This window comes from Scyliorhinus canicula, chromosome 18 (genome assembly GCF_902713615.1).
Source record: "Scyliorhinus canicula chromosome 18, sScyCan1.1, whole genome shotgun sequence".
NCBI classification, from domain to species: domain Eukaryota; kingdom Metazoa; phylum Chordata; class Chondrichthyes; order Carcharhiniformes; family Scyliorhinidae; genus Scyliorhinus; species Scyliorhinus canicula.
This window is the reverse complement of record NC_052163.1, coordinates 59,513,272-59,533,963: the sequence shown is the minus strand read 5'-3', so window position 1 is coordinate 59,533,963 and position 20,692 is coordinate 59,513,272. Positions and strand designations below refer to the sequence as shown.

The window sequence follows — 20,692 nt, the reverse complement described above, 5'->3', positions numbered from 1 at the left end:
GGAAACTCCAGGGTACCATATCAATTCAATACACAACCAAGATCCATGATATATTCATTTTATTCCAAGGGAGCGAAAGGCTATATAGTTTGAGGTTCCATGCTACCTGGGTGACTGTCTATGTGGAGTTTGTACTGTGGGTTTCTTCTGGGTGCTCTGGTTTCCTTCCACAGTTCAAAGATGTACAGGTTAAGTGGATTGGTCATGCTAAATTGCCTCTTATTGCCCAAAGATGTGCAGGTTAGGTGGGGTTATGTCGTTACGTGGAGTAGGCCTAGGTAGGGTGATCTTTCAGAGGGTTAGTACAGATTCGTTGGGCTGAATGGCCTCCTTCTGTACTTAAGAATTCTATTATTTGGCCGGGGGGAGGGGGGAAAGGGGAAGTGGGGGTGGGAAGAAGGAGAAGGGGAAAAGCGGGGGGGGGGAGGTTTGCGTGGCAGCAGCAGGGGGTGAGAGATGACATGGTCAAGGGCGAAGGGGCCATCTGGGATGGGCTAGGTACAGAGTGGAATTAAAGGTGCAGGAGTTAAGTGGGGAGGATGACGGATGGTAGAGGGGATTGGAGGCGCAAGCCTCCGGTAAGGGTGATAACGTGGAATGTCCGGGGACTGAATGGGCCGGTTAAAAGGTTGCGGGTGTTTGCGCACCTCAGGAGCTTGAAAGCGGGGGTGGTCTTTTTGCAGGAGACACACCTCCATGTGAAGGACCAGGTTAGATTAAGGAAGGGGTGCGTCGGGCAGGTTTTTCCCTCGGGGTTTGATTTGAAATTGAGGGGTGTGGCGATTTTAATGAGCAAAAAAATGGGATTCCTGAGTGCAAAGGAGGTAAGGGATCCAGGTGGGAGATATGTGATTGGGAGTAGGGTATTGGAAGGGGCACCGGGAGTGTTGGTAAATGTGTATGCCGCAAATGTTATGAGGAGGTTGCTGGCAGCAATCCCGGATTTGGCCACATACCAGTTGATCATGGGAGGAGATTTTAACTATGTCCTGGAGTCGAGGGTGGATAGATCGAGCCCAAGGTCGATGGGTAGGGTATGAATGGCAAGGGAGCAGGGGGGTTTATGGCGAGGATGGGTATGGTGGATCCATGGCGCTTTCAGAACCCGGGGGAAGGGAGCACATTCCTTCTTTTCAGACGTCTATAAGGTGTATTCGAGGATTGATTACTTTGTAGTGAGTCGGGAGATTTTGGTAGGGGTGGAGGGGGCAGAGTATGTGGGGATAGTGATCTCGGACCATGCACCCCACTGGCTGGATATTTGGTTCAGTACGGGACGAGAGCAGAGGCTGGGATGGAGGTTTTACTCGGGGTAGTTGGCGGCTGGAGGTTTTTGTGATAAGGTGCGGTTGGCGATTAGGGATTATGTGGAGTTCAATCAGAATGGGGAGGTGTCGGCGGGCATTTTTTGGGAAGCACTGAAGGCAGTGGTCCGTGGAGAAATGATCTCATTTACGGTTTGTGTGAATAAGGAAAGGAGGGCGGAACATGACCGTCTCGTGAGCGAGATAGTGGAGGTGGACAGGGAATATTCGAGGGTGCTCACCGTGGAGGGATTGACAAGGAGGAAAAAGTTGCAGCGGCAATTTGACAGGCTGTCAACAGGGCAAGAGAGGTGCAATATGAGTATGGGGAGAAGGCGAGCCGCATGCTGGCGCACCAGCTGTGGAGGCAGGCTGCGTCCAGGGAAATATTGAAGATCCGGACTGGGGATGTGGTGTCAGAGCCAGGGAAGATAAATGAGGCATTTAGAGAGTATTATCAGGGACTTTATGAGGCAGACCCAAGAGGAGAGGAGGGGGACATGGGGTGGTTTCTGGACGAGCTGGAATTTCCCCAGGTGGAGGAAGCAAAGAGGCAGGTGTTGGAGGAACCCCTGGGGATGAGGGAAGTGCTGGATAATATCAGGGGTATAAAGTCGGGGAAGGCCCCTGGGCCGGATGGGTACCCGGCAGAATTTTATAAGGAATTTGCAATGGACCTGGCACCACATCTGTTGGGGGCCATTAATGAAGCACTGGAGAAGGGGGAGTTTCCAGAGATGATGAAGCAGGCAGCAATCACACTAATTCCAAAAAAAGGAAAGGATCCGGTGGAATGTAGGTCGTATAGACTCATATCACTACTGAACACAGATGTGAAAGTATTGGCTAAGTTGTCGGCGGGGAGGATGGAGGATTGTGTCCCGGTGGTGGTTGCAGAAGATCAAACAGGCTTCATGAAGAGCAGGAAGCTCGTGAGTAATATAAGAGGGCTGTTGAATGTGGTGATGAATCTGTCGAGAGCTCTGGTGCCAGAGGTGGTGGTGTCCATGGACGCGGAGAAAGTATTTGATCGGGTGGAGTGGCGGTACTTGTTCGAAGTTTTGGGATTGGTTTGGGTTTGGGCTGAGATTTGTGGCATGGGTGCGGTTGCTGTATATGGTGCCAAGAGCGAGGGTGAGGACGAATGATATGAGCTCACGAAGCTTTGACTTACACAGTGGTACAAGGCAGGGGTGCCCGCTGTCGCCGCTGCAGTTGGCGCTGGCCATAGAACCGTTGGCGATGGCTCTCAGGGGGTCGGCAGAGCGGCAGGGGATAATGAGGGGACATGGCGATGACCTCCTGTGATATGTTTCGGATCCGTTGGAGAGTATGGGAAGGATTATGGGCCTGTTGGGGAGGTTTGGAGGGGTTCTCGGGATACAAGCTGAATGGAGGGAAAAGCGAGGTATTCCCGGTGAATGAGCTAATTTAGGGGGGATGCCATTTATGGTAGCGAGGGATAGGTTTAGGTATTTGGGGATTCAGGTAGCGAGGGAATGGACGGGGCTCCATAAGTGGAACGTAACGAAGCTGGTGGAGGAGGCTAGGGAGGATCTTAAGAGGATACACTGCACTTATTGTTGGTGGGGAAGGTCCAAGTGATGAAAATGAATATTCTGCCAAGGTTCTAGTTTATCTTTCAGGCTCTCCGATCTTTATACCAAAGGCCTTTTTTCGGAAAGTTGTCACAATCATCTCTGACGGGCTAGCTTAGCACACTGGGCTAAATAGCTGTCTTTAAAAGCAGACCAAGGCAGGCCAGCAGCACGGTTCAATTCCCGTACCAGCCTCCCCGAACAGGCGCCGGAATGTGGCGACTAGGGGCTTTTCACAGTAACTTCATTGAAGCCTACTTGTGACAATAAGCGATTTTCATTTCATTTCATTTCATTTCATTTCATTTGTATGGGTGGCGAAGGTGCCGAGGGTGGGGAGGACCCTGCTACAGAGGCAGCAGGGGGGGGTTGGCGTTGCCAAACTTGCTTCATTATTATTGGGCGGTGAATGTGGACAAGGTGCGGTGGTGGTGGGAAGGAGAAAGGGTAGAGTGGGTAAGGATTGAGGAGGAATCTTGTAAGGGGTCTAGTTTGAGGGCTATGGTGACAGCAGCATTGCCAATGGCTCCGAGTAGGTATTCAGGGAGCCCAGTGGTGCAGTCCACGGTGAAGATATGGAATCAGCTGAGGAGGCATTTTAGGGTGGAAAGGATCGGTGCTAACACCGCTGTGCGAGAATCATGGGTTTGAGCCGGGGGAGATGGATAGTGTATACATGAGGTGGAGGGAAGTGGGGCTGGTCAAGCTGAGGGGTTTGTATTTGGAGGAAGGGTTCGCCAGTCTGGAGGAGCTAAGGGAAAAGGTAGAGCTGCCGAGGGGTAGTGAGTTCAGGTGTCTACAGGTTAGGGACTTTGGGGGCAGCACGATGGCCCAGTGGGTTAGCACTGCGGCCTCACGACGCCGTGGTCCCAGGATTGATCCCGGCTCTGGGTCACTGTCCATGTGGAGTTTGCACATTCTCCCTGTGTTTGTGTGGGTTTCGCCTGCACAACCCAAAAATGTGCAAGCTCGGTGGATTGGACGCTAAATTGCCCCTTAATTTGAAAAAATGAATTGGGTACTCCAAATTTATTTAAAAAAAGGTTAGGGACTTTGCCTGAAAGGTCTGGAAGGGGTTGCCTAGATTGCTGGGATACACTTTGGATGGTTCTGCCAGTTTTACCCTGATAGTTACTCTGAAAGAGTTAGAAGGCACAAAAATCACTTCTAACTCCAGAGTAACTATTTTTAAAACTCAGACTGAGCCTCACGCACATGTGATGCCCCAGCGGATACGCCACACATCCTCCTGTATGGTCTGAACGCCCCCCACCACCTCACCCCACCCCTCCCTACATCCCGGTTCTCAGCGGGAGAAAGCCCTGCCCTCGGGAGCTGCTGGCCTGTCTGATTGGATATCAGCTATAGCAACGCTAGTAGCAACTCAGTTGTGGACAGTGCTAGCACCTATAAGCTTCTCCACGAAGAAGAGCAATGGCAACCGAAGTGAGGTAAATCCCAGGCTTTTAGGGTGGGAAGGCTCAGGTGCACTCGTTTGGGGGTCAAAGGGAGATGCAAGGCAGGTTATGGTGGACAGGTGGTGGGGTAACATGTTGGAGGGGCTCCCCCAATGTGCACAGGCAGCCCCCAAAGAATGTATCACCCCCCCTCCCCCACCTTTGAACTGACTGTTTTTAAAAACGCGGCCTTCCCAACTTCCTGCCCAGCATATTATGACAGTGAAGGCAGATTGAGGGCTCTGATTGAGCAATAATTGAAGGATGGTTCCCTCCTTCCCCTGGTCATAGAAACTTGATCATTAGTGGGCCGAAAGGCAGTGGGTTACCCATCCAACATATTTATTGTGGCACACCCCACTGAAAACATGCTGGGGGGGGGGGGGGGGGGGGGGGGGTAATTTATAGCATGTAAGCATTATAATGTGTGATTTGATGAGAATGAGTAATTAATACATTTTAATTCCCTGTTTATTTATCTATTCATGTTAATATGTTATGTTTCTTATGGAATGGCATTTCCTCTTGCTATGAAGGGCAATATCGTAGCACAGTGGTGAGCACAGTTGCTCCACAGCTCTAGTGTCCCAGGTTCGATTCCGCTGTCGCTGTGGTGTCGGCACGTTCTCCCTGTGTCAATGTGGTGGATTGACAATGCTAAATTGTCCTTAGTGTCCAAAAAAAAAGGTTACGTGGGGTTACGGGGAGTGCGTGGAGTTGTTGGCTTAGGTAGGGTACTCTTTCCAAGGTCCGGTGCAGACTCGATGGGCTGAATGGCCTCCTTCTGAACTGTAAATTCTATGACTCTATGAACAGTGCTGTTTAATTTTTAATTGATCTCCGATGGTGACACTGGGTGCTGGGTTCTCCGATTCTGCGGCTATGTCCAAGATCTTTCTGGTCTTATGACCAAAAAGTCGCCGCTGCCCCCGCACCGATCCTTCGCCGGGTGGGGTGGGGTTGGGGGGGGGGGGGGGGGGGGGGGGGGGCGCCGTCTAGCAGCCGCACCGCGTAAAGCCCCAGGCTTTACCTGCGGATACGGCCGCAGAATGAAATGAAAATCGCTTATTGTCACAAGTAGGCTTCAATGAAGTTACTGTGAAAAGCCCCTAGTCGCCACGTTACGGCGCCTGTCCGGGGAGGCTGGTACGGGAATCGAACCGTTCTGCTGGCCTGCTTTAAAAGCCAGTGATTTAGCTGAGTGAGCTAAACCAGCTGGGTCTGTGGCCGAGCGTGGACCCGGCCTGCCAAAAACTGCCCCCTGTAACCCCTCTCACCACCCCTGGACCACCCCACCCCCCTGAGTCACCCCAGCGCCCACTGAAGCCCACCCCTGCTGGCGGAACCCCCCCCGACTGTGGCAGCGCTGGGCACAGTCTGCAGCTGCCACGCGAGGTCCCCAAAAGTTGTGAGGACAGCGCCCCACGCCATCGGGGGCACGGCATTGGGGGAGGGCCTCATGTGACAGCCTGAGGCCGTCCCAAAGGTGTGAGTACGCCACTTTTATGGGGACGGAGCATCAGAAAAACGCTGCTGCCCCCGATTCCAGCGTAAAAACGCATTCTCCGGCTGAATGCGATTTCGCCATCGGAGATTGGAGAATTCTGCCCTGGGCCTCTTTAACGTCATGAACAGAAATATTTCAAATGGAAGTTGTGAGGAGGGACAACAAATATAATAATTCAATCATAAAATAATTTATTTTAAACAAAAGGGAACTAATTCATCTAAATCATGTTATTTGTGCACTCCAGAAATTCTCTTCCTTTCAGTACCCACTGATTAAAGAAGGTGTAACAATGTTGCCGACCCATATTCATCACTGTTTGATTTTTAATAACAGTACAATAATACAATAATGTCACAGGTGTCCATTTATACTAGATGCTTTCCAATGGATCCTTGTAATTAGATAAAATAAAAGTCCTGCTCTGCATTTAGCTGCTTGGTGGAGGTTTTCTGTCTAAACCTCCTAATCCACGGAATTAATGTTCCCTCCTCATCTGAAGGTGCATGGGAAATCCTGAGGCTCCTTATCCAAGTGACCATTATTTATGTGAGCCCAAGGAGCAAGTGTCAGCATGCTGCAGCCATCATAGCTTAGCACTTTTTTGCTGTCACAGAACGTGCACATCATAGCAATGGACATAACATAGCAATAAGGATTGAAAATTCCAGCTCATAGTTTAAAAAAAAAAAATTTCCTTCTCTTTTACTCTGAGTCAATGTTATCTGTAATTCCCCAAGGTGTCAGCCTTGGCTCAGTTTTGTACTCTCTCCTCCGCGTCAGAAGGTTGTTGGTTCGGGCTCCACTGCAGAGAACCGAGCGCATAACCCTGGCTGACACTCGAGTACAGCACTGAGGGAGTGTGGTACTTTAAAATGTCCCACCTTTTGGAAGAGGCACTAAACCAAAGTCAAAGCCCCATAGATCTTCTCAGGTTGATGTAAAAGATCCTGTGGCATCTTTTCCAAATAACAGAAGAGGAAGTCTCCCCAGCTTCCTGACTGATGTTTGTTAAAACAAGTTATGTAGTCAATGTGACATTGATGTATGTGTGGCATTGCTGTGTGCAAATTGGCTGCTGTGTTTCTTATATTACAACACCAATACACTGGCTGTAAAGCACTGTGGGATATTCTGAAGTCCTCAAAAGCGTTATATTAATGCAAGTATTTTATGTAACTGAGAAACTAAGATCATCTGCCTCACTGACGACGAGTTCAAAATGTGCAGTCTTCCTGGTGTGTCTGGCTCAGCACCACACCAGACAACTAATGTACTTGTTCCTAATGTCATCATAATAAGCATTTTGTTGGATGCAGAAGTACCAGTTGCATTTAAATCCATGGCTGAGTGCAGCATAGGACCAAATCTAAAATGTTAGTTGTTAACCTTTCTCTGTCATGTTTAGGGAAAGGTCTGCTCAGACTCCGGAAATTGCAACGATTGAGGCTGGACAGTAACCAGCTGATCTGTGTGGAATCACGAGAGTTTGTAGGACTTTCCCATCTGACATCTCTGGATATCAGTCATAACCAGTTATCTGACATTAATGTAAGTAGAACTGCAACGGTTACTGGGATCTGGAAAAATAGTGCAATTCCTCTGTTGTGCATTGTTGTTTATAATAAGTAGTTCAGCACATTAACTGGTCTTTAGAAAGCTAACTGGAGTTCATAAGAGTTACAAGCTGAGTAGGGCAGCACGGTAGCATAGTGGTTAGCACAATTGCTTCACAGCTCCAGGGTCCCAGGTTCGATTCGCGGCATGGGTCACTGTCAGTGCTGAGTTTGCACGTTCTCCCCGTGTGTGCGTGGGTTTCCTCCAGGTGCTCCGGTTTCCTCCCACAGTCCAAAGATGTGCAGGTTAGGTGGATTGGCCATGCTAAATTGCCCTTAGTGTCCAAAATTGCCCTTCGTGTGGGGTGGGGTTACTAGGTTATGGGGATAGGGTGGAGGTGTGGGCTTGGGTAGGGTGCTCTTTCTAAGAGCCGGTGCAATCTCGATGGGCTGAATAGCCTCCTTCTGCACTGTAACTTCCAATTGTTTTCAAATACATTTTAAACAAATGCGCAGAATTTAAGAAAATTATTCTTGATGTGTAGAAAACAAAATCACAATTAGTGTGTACAATTTACAATGCCTCGCCTTACTCCAATTCATTTAATGATTTTTAGGCCCCACTGTGGCTGGGGTTCGAGGAGGATTTTCGGGTTAAAAATGACATTGCCGGCTAGCGTGCCAGTTCCCAGGCCCAATCCCCACCCAGAGGAGGACTGGGGTTGGGGATGCAGCCGAACTATCTGCCACATGTGATGGGTTTGTTAATGGCTATTTAAAGCCAATTAAAGGAACTGACTTCGACTTTCCAGTTGGCCGCTAGGTTTGTGTTGGCAGCGGGGATCCAGCTCAGCTACCTGGAGGCAGTTGTGAGAGGGTGCCTCCATTGTGAAGTGTCATCGCCCTTACCTGACATTGTATCCTGCTGCTGATTTCAAGCTGGAAATCCTTGGATTGGACCTCCAGCCATCCATAATTGAACAATGAGCTCACACTCTTTTCATTAATGGCCACCCTGGGGAAAATCATAGTGATTGACTGTTTCCCAAGCCATTTGGTTTCTGACCACCTCTCGGTCTGATGGTTGGGTTGTAGCCATCTCAGATGGCCACATTCAAAGGACCATGGGAATTATGGCTAACCCAGGACTCAGACAAACTCAGAGCTTGTGTGTGTATTTGCAACCCAGATAGGTAGACGCGATCGAAACCCCTGCTTGTTTGCATTCTAATGGCCCATTTCCTCAGAACAAAAGAACTGTACTTGGGTAACCGACACAGATACAGACTAGTCGGTGCCATTCCCGTTACTCAGGGAGCCCAAACAACCAAGGTCATGACCGCTAAGCACCCGCCCCTTTATTGGCCAAAATCGAAGGCAGTGATTGAAGCCGATTGAATTATTGGCTCCAAGTTAACGACCGCCCCAAAGAGTGTGAAATCCCAGAGGGATAAGAAGAGACACAGCCATGTGCTCGGTCTCTCTTGGATTGGGCCTATGCCAAACCAAGTGCAGCATAGCGACCAGACAGACAATTTCAAGATCAACGATCGCTACCAGACGGATGTGCCCAGCAGAAACAGAGCCACTTCTTCCACCCAGCCACGCAAGATCCGGACAAAGACCGTGTCCATCTGCATAGAGCCGGTTGCCCTGAAGTTAAGTATAAGTTATTGTAGTTGTTAGGAGAGTTTAACTTGTCGTGTTTTGTGCTCTATGTCGAAGTAATCCTTGTGTGTAAATAAACCGTCTTTGACTTGAACTAACTAACTGGTTGTGTGGTCCTTTGATCGATATCCGGTAAAGCATTGTGGTTATATAATTTGATACCTGGCGGACTCTAAAGTGCATCATTATTAATTGGCAACATTATTGGTGACTGTTGGCGATTAGCAACATTATTGGCGACTCTGCTGGGACTCGAATTAGAAGTGATTTTGTCACTCCGAGAGCACCCACAAACTTTGAAATCCAATTGCGTGAAAGAGAAAGAACCACAAGTGCAAGGCCATATCGACCAAATCATCGAATTTCGAAAGTGTGTACTAACCTGCATGCGTACTAGCAGGGGTATAAGGTAAGCTCGTTAGATTGTGTCAAAACTATCGAGGGAATTGTGAACCGGAAAATAGCTTAGGCCATACCCGCAGTTCAAATCGCCGCCTTATCCCCCTGTCCCAAATTAACGATAGGGAACAGAGATTAACGGTTGGAAAAGAGATATTAGAAGCAACAGCCACAAAAGCAATGGAATGTTTCATGAACCTACAGGAACCCGAGGTTGCAGCGATCAACAGAGTAGAGCAGTGCCCCATATGGGAAGAAGAGTTGAGGAAGTATTTAAAGGGGAAGGGATGGCCCCTTTGGTCCGATTTTTGTTCAAAGGAAGAGTCAGGTCCAGGAAGCATAGGACAAACTTAGTGGGACAACCTAACCGAGGTGCATAAGAAAAATGCAGCGAAAGTGCGAAAGCCGATGGCAATAGGGTCTTGTTTGGCACAGTTGCGAGGCACAGAGGAGGTCGTAAGGACGCTCCGCAGCCATCTGGTTGAGTCTGAAGAGAAGAATGAGGGAAACTACAGTGAAAGCGAAATGATTATTGAGCAATTCCGGGATCAGTTGGCAGCTAAAGATAAAGAGATGGCTGATGTCAAGCGGGCACACCAATCTTGTTTAGTTCACCTTAGCAGCTTTCAGACCCAGCACGATAAAGCCTACCAAGATACACAGCACGCAGTCTTGGTACGAGAAGAGACAGAACAGCAGGTCGCACAGTTAACGAGTTAATGCGCGGATTTAAAGGCAGCTTTACGAGCGCTCCATAGCTCTACTACAGAACAAAGACAGAGCACAGTAGACCATGCGATATGTAGACAACAAATAGAGAATTTTCAGTCACTGCTTTCCACTGCAAAGTGGATTTGGGTATACTTTTGGACAAAATTTAGATGAGGAAGGTGCCCCCAATTGGCAAGAACTAAATGAAACCGCCCAGAGATATGTGGAGGACACAGAACATCACAATAGAGCCGCCCATGTCCTGAAAAGGAAAGCACCCGCACTGTTGTTACAAGAAAGGAACATTACAGTCAAACATACAAAGACCCACACATTACTAGCAGATAACCTTCAGTGTGCAGGGACCCCACATGAGTGCCAGATCATAACAGCCCAACACACACAGGACCCTTTGTTTCAAAGTCACTGCACACATGAGCAGGCAGTAAAACGCAGAATCCACACACCATAGACAACGCTTTAAAAATGTATATAGATGATTCCGCCACGATAGAAAATAGAAAGAAAATAACTGGTTGTGGAATTTATGTAGAAGACGCACAGGGATGCGCATTAGAAGAAATATCTTTAAAATTGCCCGGCCACCTAGGATCACAAGCAGCAGAACTAGCAGCCATAGCATATGTAGTGCAGCACCCCGATTCCTTCCCAACCCCTGCAGACATACATTCGGACAGTTTATATGTGTGCAATAGCTTGACAGAATTCCTGCCCCTGTGGGAATCTCGAGGATTCGTATCCGCTGATGGTAAACCCCAACTCTCAGCCACATTGTTGAAACACATTCTTAGGACAGCTAAAGACCGCATGTATGGTATTATTAAAGTGAGAAGCCATCATTGTTCCTCCCCACCCGGAAATGTAAAAGCAGACGCCTTAGCTAAGTCAGGATCATGCCAAGGTCACGATTGACTGATACATGCAGTCCAGGTTTCTCAGACCAATATCGAGGATCTATCCCAGGCCAAAAAGGCAGACGGCACTCTCAAACAAGTTTTAGACGATAACTTCCCAGCCTCCGATGACAAATGCAAGAACTCACTGACGGTACAGGACGGTATAGTTTTGAAAAATGGAATTTATGTGGTCCCCACCCAGGACAGAAACCAGATAATTTACCAGTTTCATAATGGACACGGACATCAGGGGATAGACAATACCATTGCTCATTTAAGACCTTTGTACTGGTGGCCCGATTTAAAATCCGATGTAACACATTATGTTGAGAATTGTTTAATCTGTGCACAGAACAATGCTGAAAGGTACTCCAAGAAGGGACAATTGAGACACGCCCGACCTATTAAAGGCCCGTGGACAAATTTGCAACTCGACTACATTGGCCCCCTCCCTCCTTTCAGAAATGGTTTCAAATACGTATGAAATGAAAAATGAAATGAAAATCGCTTATTGTCACGAGTAGGCTTCAGTGAAGTTACTGTGAAAAGTCCCTAGTTGCCACATTCCGGCGCCTGTCCGGGGAGGCTGGTACGGGAATTGAACCCGTGCTGCTGGCCTGCTTGGTCTGCTTTAAAAGCCAGCGATTTAGCCTGGTGAGCTAAACCAGCCCCTGGTGACCTAAACCAGCGATACAGTGGTATTAGTGGTAATCAACACTTTAACAAAATGGGTCAAAGCAATTCCCTCACGGACAAACACTGCAAAGGCCACAGCTAAGATTTTGACCCAACAGATATTTACACACCTGGGACTCCCCCGCAGCATTGAATCAGACCAAGGTTCCCATTTCACCGGCAGAGTCATGCAAAATGTCCGAACGATTTTTGGAATCAAACAAAAATTTTACATCGCGTATCACCCCCAATCCAGCGGCATTGTTGAGAGAATGAATTGCACTTTCAAAATGACCATTACAAAGATGGTGCAACAGAATAATACTACATGGGACACAGTTCTCCCATTTGCCCTTATGTTTATTCAGAACACTGTTTTCAGTTCCACAGGTTTCACCACCCACACTCTCCTGACCGGATGGCCCATGAAAGGAATTGAATATTTATTAGGTCTCGATTTGGCAAGCCCCACAGTCACTGCCCTCACCCATGAAAAAGTGGTCCAACAAGTCACAGACAATATTCAAGCAGCACAGCTTGCTGCAGCTGTCCGACTAGGCGCTAGAAGAAAGCAGAGTAAAGCCAGCTTTGACAAAACCGTCCATCCCGTAGAGCACACAGTCAGTCGACAAGTAATGGTTTCTCTTTACAATCCCAGTTCTTTCCTCTCCCCCAAATTTACAGAACCCTACTCCATTTCAGACAAAGTAAGCCCCTCTGTGTACAAGATAATGTACCCCAATGGTAAAACTGATTGATTGGTTCCACATCAACTAGCCCAAAGTCTATGGAACCCAATGTAGCCACTCCCACACATCTCCCTAGCAATAGCAGATGATTCTGCCCCACCCATCGACAACCTAGTCCAACCCTCCCCAGCCCTGACAGCATGTCCAACCCACAGACCTGACCTTGTCTCCGCCCACAGGTACGACCCTCCACCTTGAGCTTGACTCCAACGACAGGGCCAGCCGCCCCGAATTGACCACGATCACTGACCAGTGGTACAACCTCTCCTGCCACAGTCACTCCAGCCCCCGGTACCGCGATACAGAACCCTGAGGTGTCCAGATGATGAGAAAAAGACGCCTTATAAGAAATACGGTGTCTTACCTTCTGATGGAGCCTGCCCACCTATTTATTTTCCTTCTTCCTTTCTTCTTGTTATATGGTTTTAATTAACACCCAATTTCTTGATAGAGTCATAGTTACTCTTCCGACGCCTTTTACTGACCAATGGCTATTAAAGAAACAATTGTTGGATCTCACATGTGTTACAAATTCTTTCTGCTCGCTTAGGTCACCCAGGTAGGAAATAACGGCACTAATTCCCGCCCTGCCTGAGGACCCAAATGCATCCGGTCAGTTAAGCTCGGGTAGTAGAGCAACGGCACTGATCACCGCCCTACCCCTGGATTCCACCTATTCTTGCCCTGCCGCGGCGCACACGCAACTCATGTTCCCGTCACTTCGAGTGCTCTGGAATGCTTCTTTACACTTTGCACTGTCTTTGGCAGGTCTTAGTTTTCCCTTCTCTGGTCTTTTATTGTGGTTTGAAAAATGCCCTTTGCCAGTCTGTACACTCATCCCTTTATCCTTCGCGACCCTCTGGTCGTTCCCCATATGCTATTTACACGTTTGACGCACTTGGTTGCCACATATGTTGCTACACGCGAATGACCTCTGAACCCTGGACGATGAAACTGGCTATAAAACTGGCCGCCCTAAAATTCGGATAGTAAGATGAGCCTCAGTCATCACTGGTTGCAGTAAAGGAAAGACTAGACAGAGAAATTGTCCGCACACTCCCTGCATCGACCACCAGCTGCGAGAATCGCTGCACTTACAAAGAAATTTTTTTTTGGCAATGTCTTGTCTCAAAATGTTATTTCGAGAAAAAAATGAGGGAGTCACACATGGTGACGATTCTAATGGGTACTTGAAGTTAAGGAGAGAAAGACAAATAAACGAGATATTAACCGAAGATAATAACAGGTATAATGCTTGCACCCCAAGGAATATACGGAAAACGGAAGACAGAAGACAAGATGAAGAGAGGACTGATGACCTACATTGTGATCATCGCTGGACTCATACAACTGCGCGCGTTATAAGCCTCTGTACCACAAACCACACCAGCCCCGAACATCACCACACAACATGACACCCCTAGCACGGACACCACACCACACCTAGAGATAGACACTGAAACCCCCACTTGGTGCAAAAACATTACCAAATTGTACCCCCTTTCATACACAGTAGAGGCCCTTCTGGTAATTGCAATGATCTGCAGTGTCATCCAGACACTTAGACTCCGCAAATGGCGAAAAAGAACCTCCCGCTCCTCGATATTTACACTCTAAGCCCCCTTCTTTGGAATTCACCCAACTCAACAATATCTCTCTAACTTTGATGGATTAAGTAGGAATGTGATGCTGCTGTTTTGAAATCTTGTATTGTACATAAGTTCTTTTTGATATTTGCCAGCAGCATGAGATAGCTTAGATTGTGTTAATTAGATATTCAATTGTGCGTAACAGTGAATGTTTTATAGTGACCCGTTAGAAATTATGAATGTATGATTTGTTAATAGAAATGTTCGGTAAATGCTCCAAAAACATAGGGCAGAGTAGAGTAGAAACTGCCTTGACCAAGGGTAACCGGCACACCAGGGATGGATAAGGGATCAACAGTGTGATCCACTACGCTTCGTGTTCAGGATCAAGAGGACGGGATGTAGCCATCTCAGATGGCCATCTGCAAAGGACCATGGGAATTATGGCGAACCCAGGACTCCGACAGACTCCGAGCTGGTGTGTCTATTTGCAATCCAGATAGCTAGACGTGATCGAAACCTCTGCTTCGTTTGCATTCTAATGGCCCATTTCCCCAGAACAAAACAACTGTACTCAGGTAACCGATACAGATACAGCCTAATCGGTGCCACTCCCTTTACTCAGGGAGCCCAAACAGCCAAGGTCAATGACCACTAAGGACAAGCCCAGCTATCAAAGCACCCGTCCCTTTATTGGCCAAAATCGAAGGCAGTGATCGAAGCCCATCGAATTATTGGGTCCAAGTTAAGGTTCGCCTCAAAGTGCGCAAAATCTCAGAGGGATAAGAAGAGACACAGCCATGTGCTCGGTCTCTCTTGGATCCGGCCAATGCCAACCCAAGTGCAGCATAACGACCAGACAGACAAGTTCAAGATCAACGATCGCCAGCAGATGGATGAGCCCAGCAGAAACAGAGCCACTTCTTCCACCCAGCCACACAAGATCGGGACAAAGGCCTTGTCCATCTGCATCGAGCCGGTTGTCCTGAAGTTAAGTATAAGTTATTGTAGTTGTTAGGTGTAGTTTAACTTGTAGTGTTTTGTGTTGCATGTCGAAGTAATCCTTGTGTGTAAATAAATCATCTTTGAACTTGAACTGACTAACTGGCTGTGTGGTCCTTTGATCGATATCCGGTAAAGCCTTGTGTTGGTATCATTTGATACGTGGCGACTCTAAAGAGCATCATTATTAATTGGCAACAATATTGGTGACTCTGGTGGCGATTGGCAACAGGGTCCAGAAGCCTGCAGGGAAAAATCCTGCCCATTTTCCCCAAGAATCCCACCAGTCTCTCCTTCTATAATCTACAGGTTTTATAACCATTGGCTCAGTTTTACAAAACCATCGCTTCTTCTCAACCTAATTAATTAAGGAGATTGTAACAAGTTGACACATTTCCAATCCTATCCAAGTTTGAAAAGAATAAAGATTTTGCTGAAATTAAAAATATGGAAGGATTGGTGGAATCTTTTTGAAATTATTATGATCCTGTTTTGGAATAAGTATATTTAATTATGGGAAATGAGAGGAGTAGACAGAATAATAATGAAAAAGACATAATGGAAACTATTATGTTGTTGGGTTGGAGTAGTTTCAAAAACTCCCCAAGCCTATTAGCTGCAAACAGTCCAACTTCATAATTGTAACATATTACAGAACTGCACAGAAAAAAAGGTAACCATTTGCTCCATTGTGTCTGCAACCGGCTCTTTGAATGAGCATATCACCTAGTACCATTCATCTGCTTTCTCTCCAAAACCTTGAAAATTGCTCCTTTCCAAAATACCTTTTTTGTTTGAAAGCTTCGATTAAACCTTCCTGCACCACACACTCAGGCAGTGCATTCCAGATCCTGACCACTCACTGTGTGAAAAAACCTTTTTTTCTCAAATAGCCATTGCTTCGTTTATCAGTTACATGAATCCATTGATTGATTGATTGATATTTATTGTCACACGTACCGAAGTACAGTGAAAAGTATTTTTCTGCGGCCAGGGAACGTACACAGTGCATACATACATAGTAGAGAAATAAAAAGAAAATTGACAGAGTACATTGACAAATGGTACATCAACAAATAGTGATTGGAGAGCAGCATAGGGCGACGTGAATAGTGTTCTTTCAGGGAACAGGTCAGTCCAAGGGAGGGTCGTTGAGGAGTCTAGTAGCTGTGGGGAAGAAGATGTTCCTATATCTGGATGTGTGCGTCTTCAGAATTCTGTATCTTCTGCCTGATGGAAGGGTCTGGAAGAGGTCAAAGCCTCGATATGAGGGGTCTCTGACAATGCTGTTTGTATTCCCGAGGCAGCAGAAGGTATAGGCAGAATCCACGGGAGGTGGCAGGCTTCTGTGATGCGTTGGCCTGAGTTCACGATGCACTGCAGTTTTTTGCGATCTTGGGCCAAGCAGTTGCCATACCAAGCTGTGATGCAGCTGGATAGGATGCTCTCTATGGCACATTTGTAGAAGTTTGTGAGAGTTGATGCAGACATGCCGAATTTCTTTAGCTTCCATAGGAAGTAGAGACGTTGTTGGGCTTTCTTGACTGTTGCATCAACGTGAGTGGACCAGGACAGTTGGTGATGGTGACTTCCAGGAACTTAAAGCTCTCGACCATCTCCACTTCAAAGCCGTTGATGTAGATTGGATTGGATTGGATTGGATTGGATTTGTTTATTGTCACGTGTACCGAGGTACAGTGAAAAGTATTTTTCTGCAAGCAGCTCAACAGATCATTCAGTACATGGGAAGAAAAGGGAATTGAACAGAATTCAAGAAAATACATGAGAATACATAATAGGGCAACACAATATATACAATGTACTACATAAGCATTGGCATCGGATGAAGCAGACATGGGTGTAGACAGGGGTGTGTGTCATTCTCGATCTTTTCATGAGTGGCAAAGTCACTACCAATCAGAGTCCACTTGCCAATCAATCAGCGCTCTCTTCTCATGACGTATATATTGTTCCCTTTACTGTTGGTAATTGTGCAACCTGTGCTGATGAGTGTAAGATGAAAATTTAAGACAGCATGTCTTTTTTTTTTAGCAATACTCAAATTCTGTACTCCAAATGATTAAAGCCTAGGATACTATGTGTTTTCTTAACTGCTTTCTCAACCTGTCCTGATACCTTTACTGACTTATGCACATATAAACCCAGATCCATTCTCTCCTGTGTCCACTTTTACACCCTTTATTTTACATTGTATCTCCATATTCTTCCCACCAAAACGTATCATCTCACATTTCTCTGCATTGAACTTCATCTGCCACCTATCCGTCCATTCCACCAATTTGTCTATGTCCTTTTGAAGTTCTACACTATCCTCACAGTTTAGAATACTTTAACGTTTTCTATCATCTGCAAATTGTGAACTAGTGCCCTGTACACCAAGATCTAGATAATTCATCCATATTTTGAAAAGCAGGGGTCCCAACACTGACCCCTGAGGAACACCTCTCCAAACCTTCCTCCAGGCAGCAAAACATTCTTTTTTTTTAACAAACATTTTATTAAGGCATTTATGATTTTATTTTTTAAAAATATACAAATGTAAACATATTTCAGTGCGTAACACCCCCCAACCAACAACCATACCCCACCAACATAGCTTATACACACAATCACCAAGTCCCTCCAACTTCTCTCGCTGATCCCGCCGAAATTGAACTCAACTAAACTAACTCCCTCCCCTACCCCCCTTATTCCCTAACCCCCTCCCCCCCCCTTATTGTATCTGCGAGCAGTTTAGTTTTCCCCGAAGAAGTCGTTAAACGGCTGCCACCTCCGGACGACCCCTACCAGCCTCCCATCCATTGACTCTGACTACAATCCCCGCTGTCTCGGAGAGGCAGCTAGCATAATTAAGGACCCCACGCACCCCGGACATACTCTCTTCCATCTTCTTCCGTCAGGAAAAAGATACCAACGTTTGAGGTCACGTACCAACCGACTCAAGAACAACTTCTTCCCAACTGCCTTCAGACTTTTAAATGGACTTACCTCGTTTTAAGTTGATATTTTCTCTACAGCTTGCTATGACTGTAACATTATATTCTGCAGTCTCTCCTTCCTTCCCTATGTACGGTATGCATTGTTTGTATAGCATGCAAGAAGCAATACTTTTCACTGTATACTAACAAATCAAATCAAAAACATTGATCTTCTCCGGGTGAACTTAATTTTCTCAAGCCTGAGAAACCCACCATGTCACTAACCCATAACCCCGATTTCAGGGGCTCCGAATCCCTCCACGCTAACAAGATCTGTCTCTGGGCTACCAAGGAGGCAACGGCCAAAATGTCAGCCTCACTTGCCCACTGGACTCCCAGGTCTTTCGACACTTCAAAGATCCCCACCTCAGGACTCGGTGCCACCCTCGTTTTTAGCACCGTGGACATGACACGGCAAATTCCTGCCAGAATCCTGGAGGCTTTGGACATGCTCAAAACATGTAGACATGATTTGCTGGCCCTCCTGCACACCACACACACCTGTCCTCTACCCCAAAAAACCTGCTCATCTGGATTACCGTCATGTGTGCCCGGTGAACTACCTTGAATTGTATCAGCTGAACCTGGCACATGATGAGGACGTGTTGACTCTACTCAGAGCATCTTCTCACAGAACTGCCTCTAGGTCCTTACCCAGCTCATCTTCCCACTTACGCTTTACCTCCCCTAACTGGGTTCCCTCCCACTCCATGAGCTCTTTATAAATTTCCGAGATCTTCCCCTCCCCCACTCAGAAAAACTTTTAAGTAATCATTGCTCTCTGTTTCCTGTCATTCAGCCATTTTTGTATCCATGTTGCTTCCATTTTGTTTATTCCATGAGCTCTAACTATTTTCACAAGTCGATTGCGTTGCACTGTATCAAGTGCCCAATGGAAGTCCATGTGCACCATATTAACGACATCACCTTCATCAACCATTTTGTTATCTTTTCAAAAAACTCCCATCAAGTTAGTTAAACACAACTTTCCCTTAAGAAGTCCATGCTGGCTCTGCTTAATTAACCTGTATTTGTCCATGTGACTTAATTTTTTCCCGGATTGTTGTTTCTATAAGACCCCACCACCGACATATTGACAGTAATGAGAACATACCCTCACACTAGCTTCTTTCCATGCTGCTTTCTTCTGGACACTTGGATCACATGAGTATGTGTCACTTTCTTCTGTGGCATCACAGATTATTAATAGTTAATACTTTATGGGACTGAGTCTAACATACTCCATTACACTACATTTGCGTCTCTGTTCAGTCTCCAAGTCATTCTGAACATTTCATTGTTTTGAAGCCTCATTGGAAATGTCGTCTCTTTTGCTCTCAGGTAAATGTTATTTTTCTTTCTCTCTCAGTGTTCTCTTCTTCTCTCTCCTTCCTCTGTTTTTTTTGAGATCCTTACTGGAAACCGATAAGCATTGTGGTGCCTTCACTAGTTGATCATAACTCGTTCTCCTCTTGTTTGTAGGGAATGAGGCATTCATGTTCTGCAGTTGCTCCTCTGGACACTGTTGAACAGAATTCAAATGAGTAGATGGTTCTTTCGGTTCCTGTCTGTGAATTGTACAAGCAATACCTCTGGATATAATTCCTTCCATACCATGCTCTAGCTCTGCACTTGGTAATATCTAAGATGTGACATTGTAAGGTTTCAAGACCCAATGCTCTTGGGATTACTATTCTATCTATCATCGTATATCAGCAAATCATTGATCAATGCCAGATGTACTCTCTGCTCAAAATATGGTCTCAAGATAGGGCTATAGGGCATAGAACATTGAGAAATACAGCACAGAATAGGCCCTTCAGCCCACAACGTTGTGCTGAATTTTTGTCCTAGATTAAGAACAAATTAATCTACACACCATCATTCTACCGTAATCCATGTACCTATGTGGTATATGCTAGCCATCCTCTAATGTAAAATTTTCTGATCTGTTTATAGTGCTCTTCTGATTTTTCACTTTCTTTACTTTCACTCAATCTTTGTATAGTTGCCGGTAATGCATGGTCTGTCATTATAGCAAACCTCTCGACTTCTTTCACATACGAGTATCGAACTACGTCAATCTTAATTTAAACCAGTGAGCTCTTAGTGGCGTTACTGCAAGCTCTTTTGAATTCAGTAGTCTGAAAGATTTCTGATGTGCTTTTTCCCATTACCATTCATTGTCTTGGTGATGACAACTATCGTAGTGGCTCGTTGAGCTGTGTTATTTTATTTTTTAGAAATGATACTACTTGATTCACCGTTCCCAGGTGCCTTTATAACTCTGTGATCTTCCTTTGAGAGGGAAATTCTTTTATGACTCTGATCATCAGTGGATCAACCTTTATTCCTGATGTACTCACTATGTGACCAAGAAATCACATTGCTTGCTTTGAAAACTCGCACTTAGTCCTTAGAGACTTAGCACTTAGCACTTAGCGAGGCAGTGTTAATCCTGCCTCTTGTAGTCTTCTCAGCACTGCTCTAATTCTCATGTCGTGCTCAGCTTGAGTGGACCCATGTATCAACATTGTCAGCCAAATGGCAAACAACTCCAT

The 20,692-nt window shown here is 46.3% G+C and overlaps 1 protein-coding gene across 4 annotated transcripts in view; it reads left to right on the top strand.

Annotated features, from left to right (window-relative positions):
* Positions 1–20,692, top strand: part of LOC119953216 (protein phosphatase 1 regulatory subunit 7-like) — a 214,192-nt gene that overhangs the window by 57,870 nt on the left and 135,630 nt on the right. For all 4 annotated transcript variants that reach the window (XM_038777238.1, XM_038777239.1, XM_038777237.1 and 1 more), the window contains one exon: positions 7,275–7,417. In XM_038777238.1, the coding sequence (XP_038633166.1) occupies positions 7,275–7,417 (143 nt within the window). The remainder of the gene's footprint in view (positions 1–7,274; positions 7,418–20,692) is intronic.